Raw genomic sequence first — 18,166 nt, 5'->3', positions numbered from 1 at the left:
TTCACGGAGCGGGGTCGGTACTGCATGTCGCGGGGCCGGGCGGAACCGGGTCTTGAAAATCAGACCCGCGCAGGACTCTGGCGTTTGGTGCATTACGTCAGAGGGAGATAGTGTTTGGTGCATTACATCAAAGGGAGATAACGTTTGGTGCGTTACATCAGAGGGAGATAGTGTTTGGTGCATTACGTCAGAGGGAGATAGCGTTTGGTGCGTTACATCAGAGGGAGATAGCGTTTGATGCGTTACATCAGAGGGAGATAGCGTTTGATGCGTTACATCAGAGGGAGATAGTGTTTGGTGCATTACGTCAGAGGGAGATAGCGTTTGGTGCATTACATCAGAGGGAGATAGTGTTTGGTGCATTACGTCAGAGGGAGATAGTGTTTGATGCGTTACATCAGAGGGAGATAGCGTTTGATGCGTTACATCAGAGGGAGATAGTGTTTGGTGCATTACGTCAGAGGGAGATAGCGTTTGGTGCATTACGTCAGAGGGAGATAGCGTTTGGTGCATTACATCAGAGGGAGATAGCGTTTGATGCGTTACATCAGAGGGAGATAGCGTTTGGTGCATTACATCAGAGGGAGATAGCGTTTGGTGCGTTACATCAGAGGGAGATAGCGTTTGGTGCATTACATCAGAGGGAGATAGTGTTTGGTGCATTACATCAGAGGGAGATAGCGTTTGGTGCGTTACGTCAGAGGGAGATAGCGTTTGGTGCGTTACGTCAGAGGGAGATAGCGTTTGGTGCGTTACATCAGAGGGAGATAGCGTTTGGTGCGTTACGTCAGAGGGAGATAGCGTTTGCATGGGAAGAAATGAACTGAGTGGAGAAATGTGTTTTGCATTACGGGCGTCAGGTAAACAATTGGCGTTTGTGTTGAGCTATTTCATCTCAAGGACAGCCTCTGTGTTCATACGCTTCCATGAATGTAAATGAATAAAAGTATATGAGTAGAAAGTGACAGACTAATATAACATGTGCACATATATATATATATATATATATAAGTATATATATATAACACACACATGTGCACATATTGCTCCAACATCCCCACGGCACCTCTTGAATCATTCATGGTCAGCTTTGTTATTGCATGGCGCTCCTTTAAGGGTGTTTTCTCACTGGGGACCTGGGGGGGGGGGGGGGGGGGGGGGGGCGAGCACACTTGTCCCCCAAATTGACCCTGCAGGTGCGCTTCGTTTCATGAGTGTGAACGTTACGTTCCGTGCCCGGGCGCGGAACAGCGTGCCGTGCAGCAGGCCCGGGGGGGCAGTTAAAAATGGTGAGGGGGCAATTTGAAAATGGCCATGGCAAAAACAAAAATTCAACGCTAAATATTTGCCTAGCTTTGGAGCGTTGTTGCACCTCCTTCCTCGACAAGGTAGCATCATAATATAGCTACCAATGGATTCACTAGGTTTTGTAGTTTCATATGAACCCAGGACTTTCACTCTAGCTTTAAAAATGAAGCCGCTACACTCCGAGTGTAGCAGCCTTTGAAAGACAGCAATGACGCACCGCGAGAACTAGAAGAGAAATACAACTGAGAAGGCAAAGCCCCCACAAGCCCCCCCGTGGCGCTGGGCCCGCCGTGCAGGGTCCACTTGAAAAGGTGGTCTGGGGAATGCTTTGGCGTGCCCGGGGGGCGAAACACTAGCGAATGTGAACGGCAACCATACCGAACAACATAGACAACACACGGAACGGAACGAAAGCAATCGTCCACAAAAAGCACCGTAAAACTCACTGACCGAGCCGCATAGAATGACGAATTGTGCCATAATGTTAGCAGCCACTGTCGTAATGCACTTGGACAGTTGAGGATTAACCAAAGCTGGGAAGGAAGGAGAGGGTAGCTTGTGATTTAGTGTTGGAGAGAGTTTAGAAAATCAAACAGATCCATTTAGAGAAAGGTTCAAAGTCCAGCCCTGGGAGATCAGCAGGTGTATCTGTGTGGATGTATGTACAGTATGTGTGCATCAAACACTGCCTACTTTGATCAATAAAGCTTATTCAAAAAGTTTGTTTTTGTTTTTGTTTTGGCCAAATTATTACACTCATTGTTTTCTCTCAAATGAAATCAATAGTTGACCTTCCTTGTTTTGTACATCTGAAAACAACAGGGAGCATCATGTAATCATCAAAACAAGTCCACGGGACAGAATATCAAATAGCTTTGGCAACATCATTCACGTCCAGGGCTCCCCAACAGTCAGCGACCACATCTGGTTCGGGGCTGTGAGCGTTAACAGAGACTTCTGCTACACTCTGGTATCCCCAATGCTCCCATCAAAGCCTCCAAAAGAATAACTTAGACTTCAACTGAAAGAGAGAAGGACCCACGGGCCAGATTCTGGCTCAGGTTCGGTGTCTGTGGGTTTGTGGTGTTGTGTGACAGAGAGACAGATAACTGGTTTTTGCTCCAGTCCACCAGCTCCCTGCCGCCTTTTGCCACTCTCAAGTCTCGGCCGAGCTTCGAACCCACACCCAGACCGAGCGACATGTACTGTAGTTCCTCGTCCAGGCCCCACCCAGCCGTGTCTTGGCTCTGGTTTGGAGATAACCACCCACTCGTGTCTTGGCTCTGGTTTGGAGATAACCACGGGATCTGTAGGTCCAGAGAACCAGGCTGTGGACGCCCAGGCGGCGCCGGAGGCAGGCAGGCAGGCTGTGGTGGTGGAGGGGTCCAGCGCTCGCTTGGTGGGTGTGGAAGATGTGGCGGAGGAGTCGACTGGCGGAGGTCAGAGGCAGGACTCGAGGGACTCTGTTTCGTTGTGCAGAGACTTTTTCTCTGGCTGCTCCACGTGGTTCCCGTTGTGAAGGACGCAATACCTAAGACAGGACAGGGAGAGAGAGACAGACAGGGACAAAGACAGAGAGACAGGGAGAAAGACAGAGAGACAGACAGGGACAACGAGAGAGAGAGAGACAGGGAGAAAGGGGAGAAGAAAGGGAAGAAAGATTATAATTTAAAGGGTCATTTTTGTATGACCTTTATGTATGACCTCTATGACCTTTATCAGTGACCAGTTAGGAATAACAACATGGATCGAACATATTTCCTCCTACACAAGTCTCTCTAGTAAATCCCTCCCCAAACAAATTCTACTCCTCCCCTTGAGCTACGGTGGCCTGTAATTGACACAATCAAGTCACATTTCCTGAATAAGGCAAGAATGCCTTTATTGTCATTAAAGTTGTATAACAGAGTTATGTCACTACAGGGAGAGCCAAGCCGCTGCATGCGTGTGTACCATCATGTTAACTCAGGAATATTAACCCTAACATACATGTCTTTGAAAGGAGTATTAACCCTAACATACATGTCTTTGACAGGAGTATTAACCCTAACATACATGTCTTTGACAGGAGTATTAACCCTAACATACATGTCTTTGACAGGAGTATTAACCCTAACATACATGTCTTTGACAGGAGTATTAACCCTAACATACATGTCTTTGACAGGAGTATTAACCCTAACATACATGTCTTTGACAGGAGTATTAACCCTAACATACATGCATTTGGCAGGAGTATTAAACCTAGCATGTCTTTGGAGTATTAACCCTCACATTATGTCTTTGACAGGAGTATTAACCCTAACATACATGTCTTTGACAGGAGTATTAACCCTAACATACATGCATTTGGCAGGAGTATTAAACCTAGCATGTCTTTGGAGTATTAACCCTCACATTATGTCTTTGACAGGAGTATTAACCCTAACATACATGTCTTTGACGGTGGGAGGAAACACACACGAACACGGGGAGAACATGCAAACTCCACACAGAAAGGACCTGGGAGGGACCGGGGTTCAAACCCGGGACCTTCTTGCTGTGAGGGAACAGTGATAACCACTGAGTCACCATGCCGTTGACAGGAACTAAAGGGGATTCATCTAAACTTCAAAACTTCAACTTTATTAGTATCCCGAAGGAAATTTGGTTTGCAGCAGACATTGGGACACAAATCTAGTTCATTACCTCCACCAAGGAGGATATGACTTTGGTGCCGTTTGTTTGTCTGTTTGTCAGCAGGATTATGGAAAAACTACTAGCCCGATTTTCATTCAACTTGGTGGAAGGGTGCAGCACGGGCCAATGAAGAACCCATTACATTTCGCCGCGGAACCAGATCCGATTCACGAACAAGCCTCACAAACAACAAGCAATATTGGCCTTGGCGGAGATCTTCTCTGTCTGAGTGGCCTTCTGAGAGCAGAGATCCAACAGAAAGTGAAGAGGTCATATATCACCATGCTAAGTACTGGAATAATAATACTGCTGTGCCTTTGGGCCAGAAAGCAAGATTTGAAAACCAGAAATCTGCACCTGGTGAACTCATCATTGAATCATTGGTATTGACCAATCAACCCCCAAATATATTATAGTGCTAAGGGGCGGATCATTTATTTTACTGGTTACAGCCAACATGTTTTATCCTGCATCTATCCTACATTAATCCTGCAGCCATTTTATTTTTTAATGTTCCAAATTACAACCCAGTTAGTGTATTCTATCACAAAACTCTAGTCAGTAGTCAGTGTCAAGACTCAAGACACTTCCCAGCCCGTTCCTTTGAACTTCTGACAGGAGACATCAACACAAGTGATCTTTACAAACATTTCTTTAGGAGATGGAGCAGGTTTCAAGATTCAAGATTCAAGATTTTTATTGTCACTCGATGGTACAAGTATCACGTGTGAAATTCTTGTGCTGTGGACTCCGTTTACAACATAGTACAAATATAACAGGGCATATGAGTGCAAAAACAACAAAAGACACAACAAGCAATAAGACAGTATAGTGATAGGACAAGTCTGAGAGATATTCACTGCACATAGGTGCACATGTCATGTGCATACATTAGACGTGCTTAAACATTTTAAATTCGACGTATTTGACATACAGGTGCAAATAGCATATTCCTTATTAAACATACAATTAAACATTAGACATACGTAATGGTAGCAGCTACAGTACGGTACAGTACAGCTACTACACTATTTGTGTATTGTGGAGTCTTGGCAACCTACCCCCTGACAGGTGAGAGCGGGAGGACAACCAGCCACCACAGTGACGTCAGAGCCGGGGAATCCCGACAGAAACGATGTCTAGGCCGCCATCAGTAATAGGTATGTCCCCAATTATATGATGAATCAGTGGGACCGCTAGCAGCCGGGCACGTTTGGGAGCAGAGCGCACGGCTGGAACGGATCCCACAATTAGGGGCCATAGAAAACAGACGCCGCTCTGAACCTCACTGTGTGGCCGGTTTTCCTCCAGAAGGAAGCGCTCCTTGCTGTCGGGCGGTAAGTCCATTTCCCAATCCTCTCCTTAAACATACTCATGTCGTGATTTGATGTTGCCTGACCAAGCCTCTCTCCTCTCGTCCACAGGCACGTTACTGGAGAAATTAGCACAGAGGAACTGAGCCCTGGCTACGTGGTGGGGAGAACACCACTACGTGAGCCGCAGAAGGGAGGAACCTTATTTTCTTTGAATAAAACAACGCTTATTGCGTTTAAACCTGCTTTTGTCTCCTGGCTTGAATCAGAGTCCCCACAGTATGTTAAGGAGTCTCGTGGCCTGTTGACACTAGATGACTTGAGATGGATGTTGACACTAGATGACTTGAGATGGATGCTGACACCAGATGACTTGAGATGGATGTTTTTCGCAGTGCAAGAGAAACCTGCCACATCACAACATTAGCCCCGGCGCGCTGTCTCTCGAGCCTATTCATCGCCAAACAGTTAAAATGTGGAACCTCATTGTAAAGCGATAATCCACTTAGTCAAATCCTCATAACATTCCCCTGACCGAAAGTGAGTCATTTCTCAACATCTCCCAATGTCCCTTTACTGGAAAAGCCATCAGGAGCCTTGGTGCAGGAGGGTGATGGAGAGAAGTTGTCAAAGCTGACCGCTGTTTGACTTCCATATAGGGCATTAACGGGACTGGAAGGACACATAATAAAATCCAGATAGACGAGACAGAGACGGTAACCTGACTGTCTAAAAGGCTTTTAATGTGCTCTGCTTTAGTGCTTTACCCATCATGGTTGGATTCATGGTTATTGGATCTGTTGAAAATCCAAATGTGCATACGTTGAATGTAAGAACACCATTTTAGTCATTTAACTGAAGATCCAGAGCAACATATTGAGTGCAACATCAGAATACTGTAGCGAATCAGCAGTACACACATAGTGGTGAGCAATGGTAGTGTCTCCACTACAGATAGGAACTGTGTGGGGGAGTGTTATGTGGGGGAGCACTATGCTGTGGGACCACTTCCTGACGGAGACTGAGCATGCGCATCAGTCTCCGCGCACTGCCTAAGGGGAAGCTGCTATCTATGAGCATGAGAACAGCGGAGAGTTGTGAATATGAATAACTGTGAATAAAGAACCTGTACCAGCAAGAAGCCTCTGCCTCGTGAAGTATCAGGAACGCTACATTGGCGTCAGAAGTTTAAAACGGTGAATTACCTCCAGAATCGGCAAGATGGTTAACAAGTTCCTGAAGAGAGAGAAGCAAAGACTCAAGAGAGAGGCGGGAGAGGCGAGAGCCGGGGCAGACTACCAGCCGGCCGAGGAGGATGATGTCTGGGTAGACGCGGTAGACTACCAGCCGGCCGAGGAGGATGATGTCTGGGTAGACGCAGCTGCTACCACAGGGATCCAAGAAAGAAAAACAACAGAAAGCCTGGGGTTGGTGAAAATAAAATCCGAGCCAGACAGAGCTAGCACCGTAGCCACGGAAGCTAACCCGCAGCCCAAGGGAGCTAGCAGGCAAGCTAGCGAGGCGGGAGAAGGAGCGGAAGAGCCGAGGCCGGTGAGAGTGAAGATCGAGCGGGTTGACAACACCGCTGTAGCCATGGAGGCTGTGCCACAGCCCGGTGAAGCTAGCCGGAGAACCGGAGACAAAGACGGGACACGGGTCGAGGAGACGAAGGACGGCGGGCGGCGAGGAAGAAAGGAAATCACCCCGCCAAAATTCAACGGTAAAGGCGAATGGGAGCCATATTGCACAATGTTCAACGTAGCAGCGGAAATGAATGGCTGGTCGAGGGGAGAGAGAGCCAGTCATCTGGTAATGTCACTCGAGGGTGAAGCTATAACATGTGTAGCAGCAATGGCAGATACCAAAGACTTAGACGTGGTGATGGCGGCCCTGAGGAGGCGTTTCGGACGATGCAAAGAAGAAGGCATTATGGTCGCAGAACTGTGTAACAGGCGTAGACGACCAGGGGAGTCGCTGCGGGCGCTAGCCACAGACATTGAGATCCTCAGCCGGCGTGTATACAGCCGGCTGCCGCCAGAAGCACTGGACGAGCTAGCCCGAAACTACTTCGTCCAGGCTATCGCGCCGCGAGGGCTACGAGAGCAAGTAATGCTGCAACGGCCAAAGACACTAGAAATAGCGCTAGAGCTGGCGTTTGAAAGAGAGACAGTAGAGGGCTGGGCCATGAACAGCGAAGAGGGGAGAGCTGTCCCCGTAGTGAGAATGGCAGCGGAAAGCCCGATACAAGAAGAGCCAGCGTGGAAGACGGCTTTGGCAGAACAAGGCAACATGGTGAAAGAACTGTCCGAGTCAGTACAACAGCTCAAAGAACAACTGCTCCGCAGAGCGACCCTGCAGCCCAACCCCGCTCGACAGCCCACCCAGCGGAACAACAGCTGGGCTAGAGGGAGCATGATCTGCTGGGGATGTGGGCGTCCCGGTCATCGGGAAGCAGACTGCCGCCGGAGAACGTGGAACCAGGGAAACGGTACGGGGCCCGTCCAGATGGGGCGAGACGGGTCTACGATGCCACAGTCCCCGTAGCCACAGCGTCGCAGGAGGGAGCCCACCGACAGCAACAGAGAGGTGGGGCTCCGCCGTGCCCCGAAGTAGACGACATCGCCGGAGCTGTCAACATGCAGAGCGGGCCGCGCGCGATGAACGGCTGCCATGTTCCAGCCTACCTACAGGGGAGATACTGCGCCGCCCTGGTGGACACGGGGTGTACGGCGACGCTGGTGAACGTCAACATGATGCCCGAGGGGATGCGCCTGGAGCAGCCAGCAGCACAGCTGCTAAGAACAGTGTCCGGTGAGTTAATGCCAATGAGGGGGAGGGGACACGTAATGATAACAGTGGGGGGACAGACAGTGGACTTTCCGGTGTGGGTGGTAGAAATGGCGGGGCCTTGCATCCTGGGGGAAGACTACTTAACTCATTGAATGCCATGGACGTCCTTCGACGTCCAATTAAATAGTGACGTAGAGTGCCACGGACGTCCTTCGACGTCCAATGCGTTTTTTGACGGTGGGACGTCGATCAAAGCCTTCCGCAGCTCCTGTACAACTATAGTAGCTATTGGAGGTCTATAACCTATTTTACAGAACCCTTAGGTGGCGACAGTGCTCTCCAGATTACAGAAATGTCAGGAATACACAGCCTGAATTAGCCTTGATGAAAGAGAACCCGCTCATGCTGCAATCCAGAGCCATGTAGATTGTTCTGGCTGCAACTGACGGTGCGTGCGAACACAGTCAATCCGCGCACACAACTGAGTCCTTCTGCCTCTGTCTGTCTGTCAGCATAGTTTCTCCACATGATTAGCCGCTAGAAAAGCAGCAGCGCGACACTGAAAAGCCAAACCTTTCACTGCAGTCCGCGTGTGGCTTCTCCATGTTGCGCTGCCTGGGAGGCGGCGCTTCCCAGGCTTCCTAGAGACGCTTGGTGCGAGGCTGTGTGTTACTAGTGTGGGGAGGAGTTTTCAGCTGAGGAAGGGGAGGGGGGGTGGGGCACGCAGGGCAGGACACAACTACACCACATCACTACATCAGAAAATATTACCGTATCTAGAGTCAGTGAATGTGCTTGAAATGCTGCATTTCACAAAAGGCTGAATATCTCAGCTTATAATTTGAAATGCCTGAAAACGCTGAAAACAACCTATCTTCTCCGGCTCATAACTAAAGAACGGAAAATGGTATCAATAAACTTTTTTTTGCTGATGATACAATAGAGTCTCCTTGTTCTTTTTGCGTGTTCGGTGTTTACATAGTAATATCACACAATATTCTGTGGGCCTCGAGAAATCACTGAAAACGCTCTGAAAACTCTGGCACTGGGAGCGTCCGTTCTCCAAAAGTGGCTGGCACTCAATGAGTTAACGATGAACAAATGCACAGTAGACCTAGGAAGAAGCACATTGACATTTGCAGAAGGAACGGTAGTCCAAATGAGCCACCCGCCCACCGTTCCAAGGGAACGGCCTAACGTTAACAACATCACCGTGTACCGCGTCACCGTAGAGCATGAACCCCACCTAGCAGACCCAGCCCCCCCCCAAAACCACGCCCCTAGCCCACCTCCAAACACTTGCCCTCAGCCAATGCAACAGGCAGAGGGAGAGAGAGAGAGGTTAGAAATGCTCAGGACACTACACCAACGTCAGAGCGAGGGGTTAGAACCACAACAGAGCGACGAACTGTGGAGAGTACTAGAAGAGTACAAAGACATTTTCGCGATGACGGACGATGAACTAGGCTGCACTCACCTGGTAGAACACCAAATAGACACTGAAGGGGCGCGGCCCATCAGATCATATCCCCGTCGAATTCCAGCAGCAAGAAGAGATATAGCGAACGAAGCTGTAGAAAACATGCTGAGGGCAGGGATCATCGAGCCGTCAGAGAGCCCATGGGCATCGGGAGTAGTGTTGGTAAAAAAGAAAAATAGCGCAAAGATGCGATTTTGCGTAGACTATAGAGGGTTGAACAAAGTGACAAAAAAAGACGCGTACCCGATGCCCGTCATCGAGGAGCTACTAGACATAGTGGGGGAGTCAGCCTGGTTCTCCTCCCTAGACCTCCGCAGTGGGTACTGGCAGGTGCCCCTCTGCGACGATGCCAAGCCAAAGACCGCCTTCCGCACCGAGAGAGGACTGTGGCAGTTTCGAGTACTCAGTTGTGTAACGCACCCGCAACGTTCGAGCGGTTAATGGAGAAACTGCTGGGGGACATTCCCCAAACAGAATGCGTCGTATACTTAGATGACATCTTGACACACGGGGGCTCGTTTCAGGCAGCGGTGGGAGCATTACGAAAGGTCCTACAGAAAATAGCAGCGGCGGGTCTAAAGCTACACCCAGATAAGTGCCACTTCCTGAAGAAGAGGGTAGAGTTCTTGGGACATGGCATCGGCGAGGGGGGCATCCGCACTCTAGAGGAAAAAACACGGGCAGTCTCAGAATGGCCCACCCCCAGAGACAAAAGTGAACTCGAGAGCTTCGTAGGGTTAGCATCCTACTACAGGAAGTTTGTAAAAGGATTTTCTGACATCGCAGAGCCACTGTTCCGGCTTAAAGAAAAGAACACAGACTTCGACTGGACAGCAAAATGCCACCTAGCGTTCGAAACCCTCAAGAAAGCGCTGACCGAGACCCCCGTGCTTAGAGCACCAGACCCCGCACTGCCATTCCTACTAGACACTGATGCCAGCAATGGAGGTATGGGGGCCGTGCTGTCCCAGGCAGGGCCGGAGGGGGAGCAGGTGGTGGGGTATTTCAGTAAGACGTTTGATAAGACAGAAAGAAACTACTGCGTCACACGCCGGGAGCTCCTAGCAGTCGTAGAAGCACTGAGACACTTTAGATACTACCTCCTGGGACAGCCTCAGTTCACCATACGGACCGACCACTCAGCGCTGCAGTGGTTATGGTCCTTCCGGGAGCCGGAGGGACAGGTGTGCCGCTGGTTAGAGAGAATGGCGGACTATAACTTCACCATAGAGCACAGAGCAGGGAGACACCACGTAAATGCAGATGCCCTGTCACGACGACCCTGCGCGGAAAGGGGGTGTGTGTACTGTGAGAAGAGAGAGGGGAGAGAGAGGGAGCTCCAAGAAGACGCTAGAGTCTGCCCTAACCACACGGGAGATGGGCCAGTGTGCAAGACACTGCGGATGGCAGAAGCAGCAGATTGGAAGGGCCACCAGGAAAACGACAGGGAGCTGTCACCAGTGCTGCAGTGGGTAGAAGCGGGCCAGAAGCCGCAATGGGAGGAGGTGGCGGGGGCCACCGACACAACCAAAGGGCTGTGGGCAGGGTTTGACACCCTGAGATTGAACAGTGGAGTGCTGATGAAGTGCTGGAAAGAGCCAGCAACGGGAGAAAACAAGTGGCGAAAAGTAGTGCCAACGACACTGAGAGATGAGGTGTGCAGGAGCTGCCATGGGACAGTAGGGGCGGGCCACTTTGGGGTGAGCAAAACCCTCCGTCGCATCAGACAAGGCTTTTATTGGGGGAGGATGAGGAGAGACGTACAGGACTTCTGTCGGCGCTGCGACCTCTGCGCGGCGTACAAAGGGCCATTAGACCAGTCTCGCGCCCCGCTCCAACAGCTAGCAGCAGGAGCCCCCATGGAGAGGGTAGGGGTAGACGTGATGGGGCCGTTTCCACGCTCAGAGAGTGGAAATCGATACGTCCTAGTAGCTATGGACTACTTTACAAAATGGCCAGAGGCATACGCGCTGCCCGACCAGGAGGCGGGGACGGTGGTCGACGCACTAGTCACAGGCATGTTCAGTAGGTTCGGAGCACCAGAGACCCTACACAGTGACCAAGGAAGAAACTTCGAGTCACGGGTGTTCGCCACCATGTGCGAGAAACTGAACATTAGAAAGACACGGACCACAGCATTGCACCCCCAGAGCGATGGCCTAGTAGAAAGATTCAATAGGACACTGAAAAAGCAGTTGGCCATCCTCACGGAGGAGCACCAGAGGGACTGGGACACGCACCTGCCTCTTATCCTCATGGCCTACAGATCCGCAACACACGAGTCCACCTCCTGCACACCCGCCCTGCTCATGTTAGGTCGAGAACTGCGGACACCAGCAGAAATGGCGTTCGGCAAGCCACCGGATGCACTGGACGCTCCCCCGGGGAGAGAGTACGCCAGGAGGCTACAAGATCGATTAGAGTCCGCTCACAACTTCGCTCGGGACCAGCTAGAGAAAGCGGGCATGAGACAAAAAAGGAACTATGATGTGAGGGCAAAGGGAAACCATTTCCAGGGGGGGGAGTTGGTGTGGGTGTACACACCCCGGAGAAAAAAAGGGCGTAGCCCTAAACTGGACTGTCACTGGACAGGCCCATGCAGGGTGATGGAGAGAATGGGGGAGGTGGTGTACCGAGTGCAGATGCCACTTGGTGGCAAGAAGGTACTCCACAGAGACAGGTTGGCCCCATACCGGGGGGGGTGCACCCTTCCCCCAGATCTCGGCCGCCCAGCGGTTTCACTTAGACAGAGTGAAAGAAGGAATCTGTTTCCACAGAGAGGGGCGTCCGGCCATGACCGGGCGGGCCCCACTCAGAGACTTGAAGCACCAGAGACACTGCAGGTGGGGTCAGGCCCACCGGCAGATTCACAGAGACTAACACGGCCACGGAGAGAGCCAAGGGCTCCAGGACATTTGAGCAACTTCGAGTTGTACTACAAAAAAAAAAAAAAAAAAAAAAAAAAAAAGGAGGAGATGGTGGTTGGAAGTGTTATAATGGAAAGTGAATGATGTGTATGGCATGAGATATTGTGGGGAGGAGACGTGGGAAAAGCCTGAGATGGAAACATAAAAATGTGGTTAAAAAACAAAGAACTGTTAAAAAGAAAAAAAAGATGCTGGGAGTGTTGGTACAGGGGAGGTGTGATGTGGTGTCAACGTGGGCGTTGACCTTATTGTTGGGCGGGGAGTATGTAGCGAATCAGCAGTACACACATAGTGGTGAGCAATGGTAGTGTCTCCACTACAGATAGGAACTGTGTGGGGGAGTGTTATGTGGGGGAGCACTATGCTGTGGGACCACTTCCTGACGGAGACTGAGCATGCGCATCAGTCTCCGCGCACTGCCTAAGGGGAAGCTGCTATCTATGAGCATGACAACAGCGGAGAGTTGTGAATATGAATAACTGTGAATAAAGAACCTGTACCAGCAAGAAGCCTCTGCCTCGTGAAGTATCAGGAACGCTACAATACGCTTCTTCGATCACCGAAATTATGTCAAGTGAAAAGAAGCAACTGGCGACTGCACATGTATCAGAGGAAGCATGTGCTAGTTTAACGGAAGCGTGTCCTGCAACGGACAATATTTTTACAAAACTCCTGTTAAAATTGTGCTTCAAACACTGCTACAATGATCATGCCATGTTTCTGTGTAGTTTAACGGCGAAAACGTTAAGCCGAACTTCTTTCTAGCAACATACCGTTGAAATAATTTCTTTTAGTTGTGTCTTTGATTTACCAGAGTCGGGGAACGGACGCTACCGCTGGCGTCTTAACTGAAAGCTGCTCTTGTCCTGTTACGGACAGCTCACTCTGCGGCTCTGCTGGTTAGCAAGCCAGTAGTCTCGCTAGCCAGCCTCTCTCTCTGACGGAAAGGAAGAGAGGCTGGCTAGCGAGACTAGCAAGCCAGTGGTTAGCAAGCCAGTAATAGTCAACAAAGAGTGGCTTGTAGTGGTCGCTGAGTCCCATTTTGCTGCATTATTGCCACATGCTGGCCTTGTTGTGTTTTAGACAAAACTAGCGTTAGCTAGCTAGCAAGCTAGCAACTTTAACGATCAGTAACTCTTGTCGCCCAAGCACGTCTTATGGCTTTCTGTCATCAAAGTCACTTTCCTAAAGTAATTTGACATGTTACCATGCACATATTCATATGAAATTCCACATATTGACACATATAGATGTATAAATTAGTTCCACTTTCACAAAGCGGCGATCCAGCATCTGAAATGCCTGCTAAAGTACCGGAAACCACGTCGAGAGACCTCTGACCCGGACGTGACGAAACAGGCGTCCAGGTGTCCGTTGCAGGACACGGTTACGCTACAACTCTGCTCAGATCGTCAGAGGGGGTGGAGCAACGACCGGGAGAGCAGGGAGAATTGGAAACTTGATTAAAAAAAGAAGAGATCACCAAAATGATGAGCAACCAATGGTAAATGGACTGGATCTATATGCACTGGATCTATATGGACTGGATCTATATCTGATGAGCGCTCAAAGCACGCTACAGTATATCTACATTCACCCATTCACGCTCACATTCACACACCTACGACACATGCAGCCATGCAAGGCGCAAACTGCTCATTAATAGTGTCTTGCTCAAGCACACGCAGTCCGGAGGAGCGAGCCTCGAACCGGGATCCTTCCAATTCTCAGGTGCTCTACCTCCTGAGCTCCTGTGCACAGGTGAGAGGTCAAAGCACCCTCAAAATATTCTTGTGACTTTAGATCATATTTTTATTTATGTTCCTACAGGTCCAACATTTGCAGCAGCCACCAGCCAAATGCTGATAAAATATGCAAGTGGCTGGTAGACTTTCTTCACTCACTAGCCAAAACAAAAACAATGGTCATCTATTGAGTGGCTCAAAACCCATTTGGCTGGTGGACAAAAAAACGTAAATTTTGGACCCTGCTTTTCTAGCATTATATTTTTTATATGCTTATGGGAAATAAGTAAATGGTTTCCACACCATTGTTCAATCCATCTGTACTGAATGTGTTGGAATAATAAGAACACAACCAAGCAACCAAACACCCACCCACCCACCCACAAACCAACTGTTTCTCCTGTGTGATATACAATCCAATGGACTTTGTGTTAAATTAATCTGAATAATTATGTTCAGCTACTTCCTTCAGGCAAGAATTTAGTGGAATCCACTCAATACACTATGTTGATTTATGCAGGCAAGCAATTCCAAGTTGACGAATACACATCTAAAATTGCTTGAAAAAGTCGAGAGCAGGATCATGTGTAGCAAAAAACAATGGATTATAAAATGTATTGGATCTGATATGGTTATAATAAGCTCATTCACTCAGGCAAGCAATTCACACTTACAGATCAACAGTATGTTACTTAACTGCTGTGTGAGTAAGACCAGGGTCACGTGAAGCAACACACGCTTATAGATCAACAGTATGTTATGTTACTGTTGTGTGAGTAAGACCAGGGTCATGTGAAGCAACACACGCTTATAGATCAACAGTATGTTATGTTACTGTTGTGTGCAGGGCCGCTGGAAGTCATTTTAAGCAGGGGGTGCTGGGAGGAAGGGACCCGCCGAAAAAAATTTTGACGTTTTTTTTTTACATTTTTTTGCCATATTTAGAGGAATATCTCATTTTAAATTAACATTAGGATACTGTTGTGATGTAATTATTCAGTATTTTCTCCTTTTCTCACTCATTCAGAGCAAAGAGGGAGATATATAGCATGATGATAATGCTCTATATCTCCCTATTTGCTCTGAATACACCAGTTAACATGACACAGACTTAACATGATAGAATATTATCAGCAAACTTAATGACTAGACTAATTATTCTGATCTGAATGGCATATATCAAGAAACATTGACTCCTCTCTTTGCTGTATAGTGGGAGGTGCATTTTTGAGTAGGCTATAAAAATAGCATGTCAAGTTCACATTTCTTTATTGCCAGATTAAACAATTCGTATTGGTTGTTGGTTGGTTCAACACAACATGTGCGCGCATGCGCGCTTCTTCTTCTTCTTCTCTAGCCTACAAGCATGTAACTTCCTTGATTGTTATTGTTGGTAATTCTATTTAAATAGGCTACATTTTCATTTCCCGAAACATTCTTAAACAAGAAAGGAACATAGTGCACTGCAGACAGCTGTGGTTAGCTAGCGATGTCCCCAACATTGAATTGAAATCATTCTAATTTAGCTATGTCAAACAAGTTTTAGACAACGTTTTGCCTAACCGTACTTAGCAATAGGGCAGGCTATGCAAAAGGTTAGGTTACATGGATTTTGATCGGTTAGCAGATGATACAAATAACAGTCTTACCAAGTGGACTATTGTGACTAAACCTAAAGTTTTATGACTATCATGTGAAATTTGTCATTACTCAAGCCAAAGACATAGCCGAGATGCATTCGTGCTTGTTTTATGTACTTACGTCTGCAGTAGGTAGGCTATCCACAAAATAGTTGTTTATTTCTCCGTTGCTTGGGAGGGAGGCGGGGGAAGCAGGAAGTGCTCTGCGCTGGTGGGTGGGATCGAGATTGTTTGGGTAACACCCCTTTGTTTTGGTTTGAAATGGCGACATCTAGTGGACAAAAAAATCACACATAGTGCCTTTAAGTCAATCAGAAAATCTGCTTTTTATCATCTTAAAAATATAACAAGAATTAGGGGCTACATGTCCAGACAGGATCTAGAAAAACTAATTCACGGCTTCATCTACAGTAGGTTAGACTACTGTAATAGCCTTTTCTCTGGTCTCTCCAAAAAAGAACTCAGCTCATTCAGAATGCTGCTGCTAGAGTTCTAACGAAGACTAAGAAAGCGGATCATATCACTCCAGTTCTTAAGTCCTTACACTGGTTGCCAGTGTGTCATAGAATAGATTTTAAAATACTGTTACTAGTCTACAAATCACTTAACGGCCTAGAACCAAAATACATTGCTGAATTGCTCCCACGCTACGAACCGTCTAGACCTCTTAGGTCAGCAGGGTCCAGCTTATTAACTGTCCCTAGGATCAAATCAAATCATGGGAAGGCCGCATTCACCCACTATGCTTCTGCTAGCTGGAACAATCTGCCTGAAGACCTCAGATTTGCCCCAACTTTACTTACTTTTAAAAATAGACTAAAGACTGTTATGTTTACCGTCACTTTTAACTGCTGACAGATACAAAATTTGTTTTATTCCTCTGTAAGTTTTTAACTATTTAATTTTTGCAACTACTCTGTTGTGATGCTTTTAAATGTCTATTTTATCCTCTTCTTTTATTCTCTTATGTTCTTGTGTCGACAAATCTTATGTGAAGCACTTTGAATTACCTCTATCTGATTTTATGCAAACCCAATGCTGTGGCAACAGAAGATGCAAGGTACCAGTAGAGGGTATGCTTGGCGTCCAAACTACAGTATAACGACAAAGCGGTTATGAAATGTCTATTTTATCCTCTTTTTCTTTTCTTTTCTTATGTCATCCATTTTATGTGAAGCACTTTGAACTGCCTCTGTGTATGAAATGTGCTATACAAATAAACTTGACTTGACTTGACTACTAAAAACAATAATAACCAGAGGCAATTATGAAATACTACAACACATAGACTAGATACATTTTTATCCTGTTACATTAATACAACCGGCCCTTTGAGGGCAACATAATGCTGATGAAATAGAGTTTGACACCCCTGATCGAGCACATTGGTTCAAGCTCTGATCCAATAGAAAGCCATTATGTGCTGTAATGGCCCGGCTTGTATAGTCTGCGCCTAATTGCATTTGAACGAGAGGAATGCCTGCCTGTGCTATATAGTAGAAGATCATGTGTGTGTGTGTGTGTGCATGTGTGCGTGCGTGCATGCGTGCGTGCGTGTGTGCGCGTGTGTGTGTGTGTTTGTGTGTGTGGGTTTGTGTGTGTGGGTTTGGGTTTGGGTTAGCCATTTATTTGGTCGTGATGGTTAAGGTTAGGGTTAAGGGCTAGGGAATGCATTATGTCAAAGAATGTCCTCACTAACATAGCTGCACAAACGGACTCGTACGCGCATGTGTGTGTGTGTGTGTTTGCATGGGGATACATTCAGCACAGAGCCCGGCCACAGGCTAAACCCATTATGAGCTGTTTACACAAACACCCCGACCAAAGGCACTTCCTGCTGCCAAACTGGCCGTGAAATGTCCTCTGGCTCCTCTCTGGCTCCTCTCTTCCAGACGTTCAGGGCTTGTCAGAAGGAAACATGCACGCTCTCCACAGAGCGGAACCCTCAGACGTTCAGGGCTTGTCAGAAGGAAACATGCATGCTCTCCACAGAGCGGAACCCTCAGACGTTCAGGGCTTGTCAGAAGGAAACATGCACGCTCTCAACAGAGCCGAACCCTCAGACGTTCAGGGCTTGTCAGAAGGAAACATGCACGCTCTCCACAGAGCGGAACCCTCAGACGTTCAGGGCTTGTCAGAAGGAAACATGCATGCTCTCCACAGAGCGGAACCCTCAGACGTTCAGGGCTTGTCAGAAGGAAACATGCACGCTCTCCACAGAGCGGAACCCTCAGACGTTCAGGGCTTGTCAGAAGGAAACATGCACGCTCTCAACAGAGCCGAA

The 18,166-nt window shown here is 48.1% G+C and overlaps 1 protein-coding gene across 1 annotated transcript in view; it reads right to left on the bottom strand.

Moving 5' to 3' along the window:
* Positions 1-2,748: 2,748 nt before the first annotated feature.
* The window catches only part of htr4 (5-hydroxytryptamine receptor 4), a gene marked incomplete at its 3' end in the record, with an annotated part of 142,435 nt that continues 127,017 nt past the window's right edge, over positions 2,749-18,166 (bottom strand). The window contains exon 7 of the mRNA XM_083651612.1: positions 2,749-2,839. Coding sequence (XP_083507738.1) covers positions 2,749-2,839 — 91 coding nt within the window. The remainder of the gene's footprint in view (positions 2,840-18,166) is intronic.

Source organism: Poromitra crassiceps, assembly GCF_964638095.1.
Source record: "Poromitra crassiceps genome assembly, chromosome: 15".
Classification (NCBI taxonomy): Eukaryota; Metazoa; Chordata; class Actinopteri; order Beryciformes; family Melamphaidae; genus Poromitra; species Poromitra crassiceps.
Note: the sequence above shows the minus strand (reverse complement) of the source record. Positions and strands in the feature narration are given on the sequence as shown.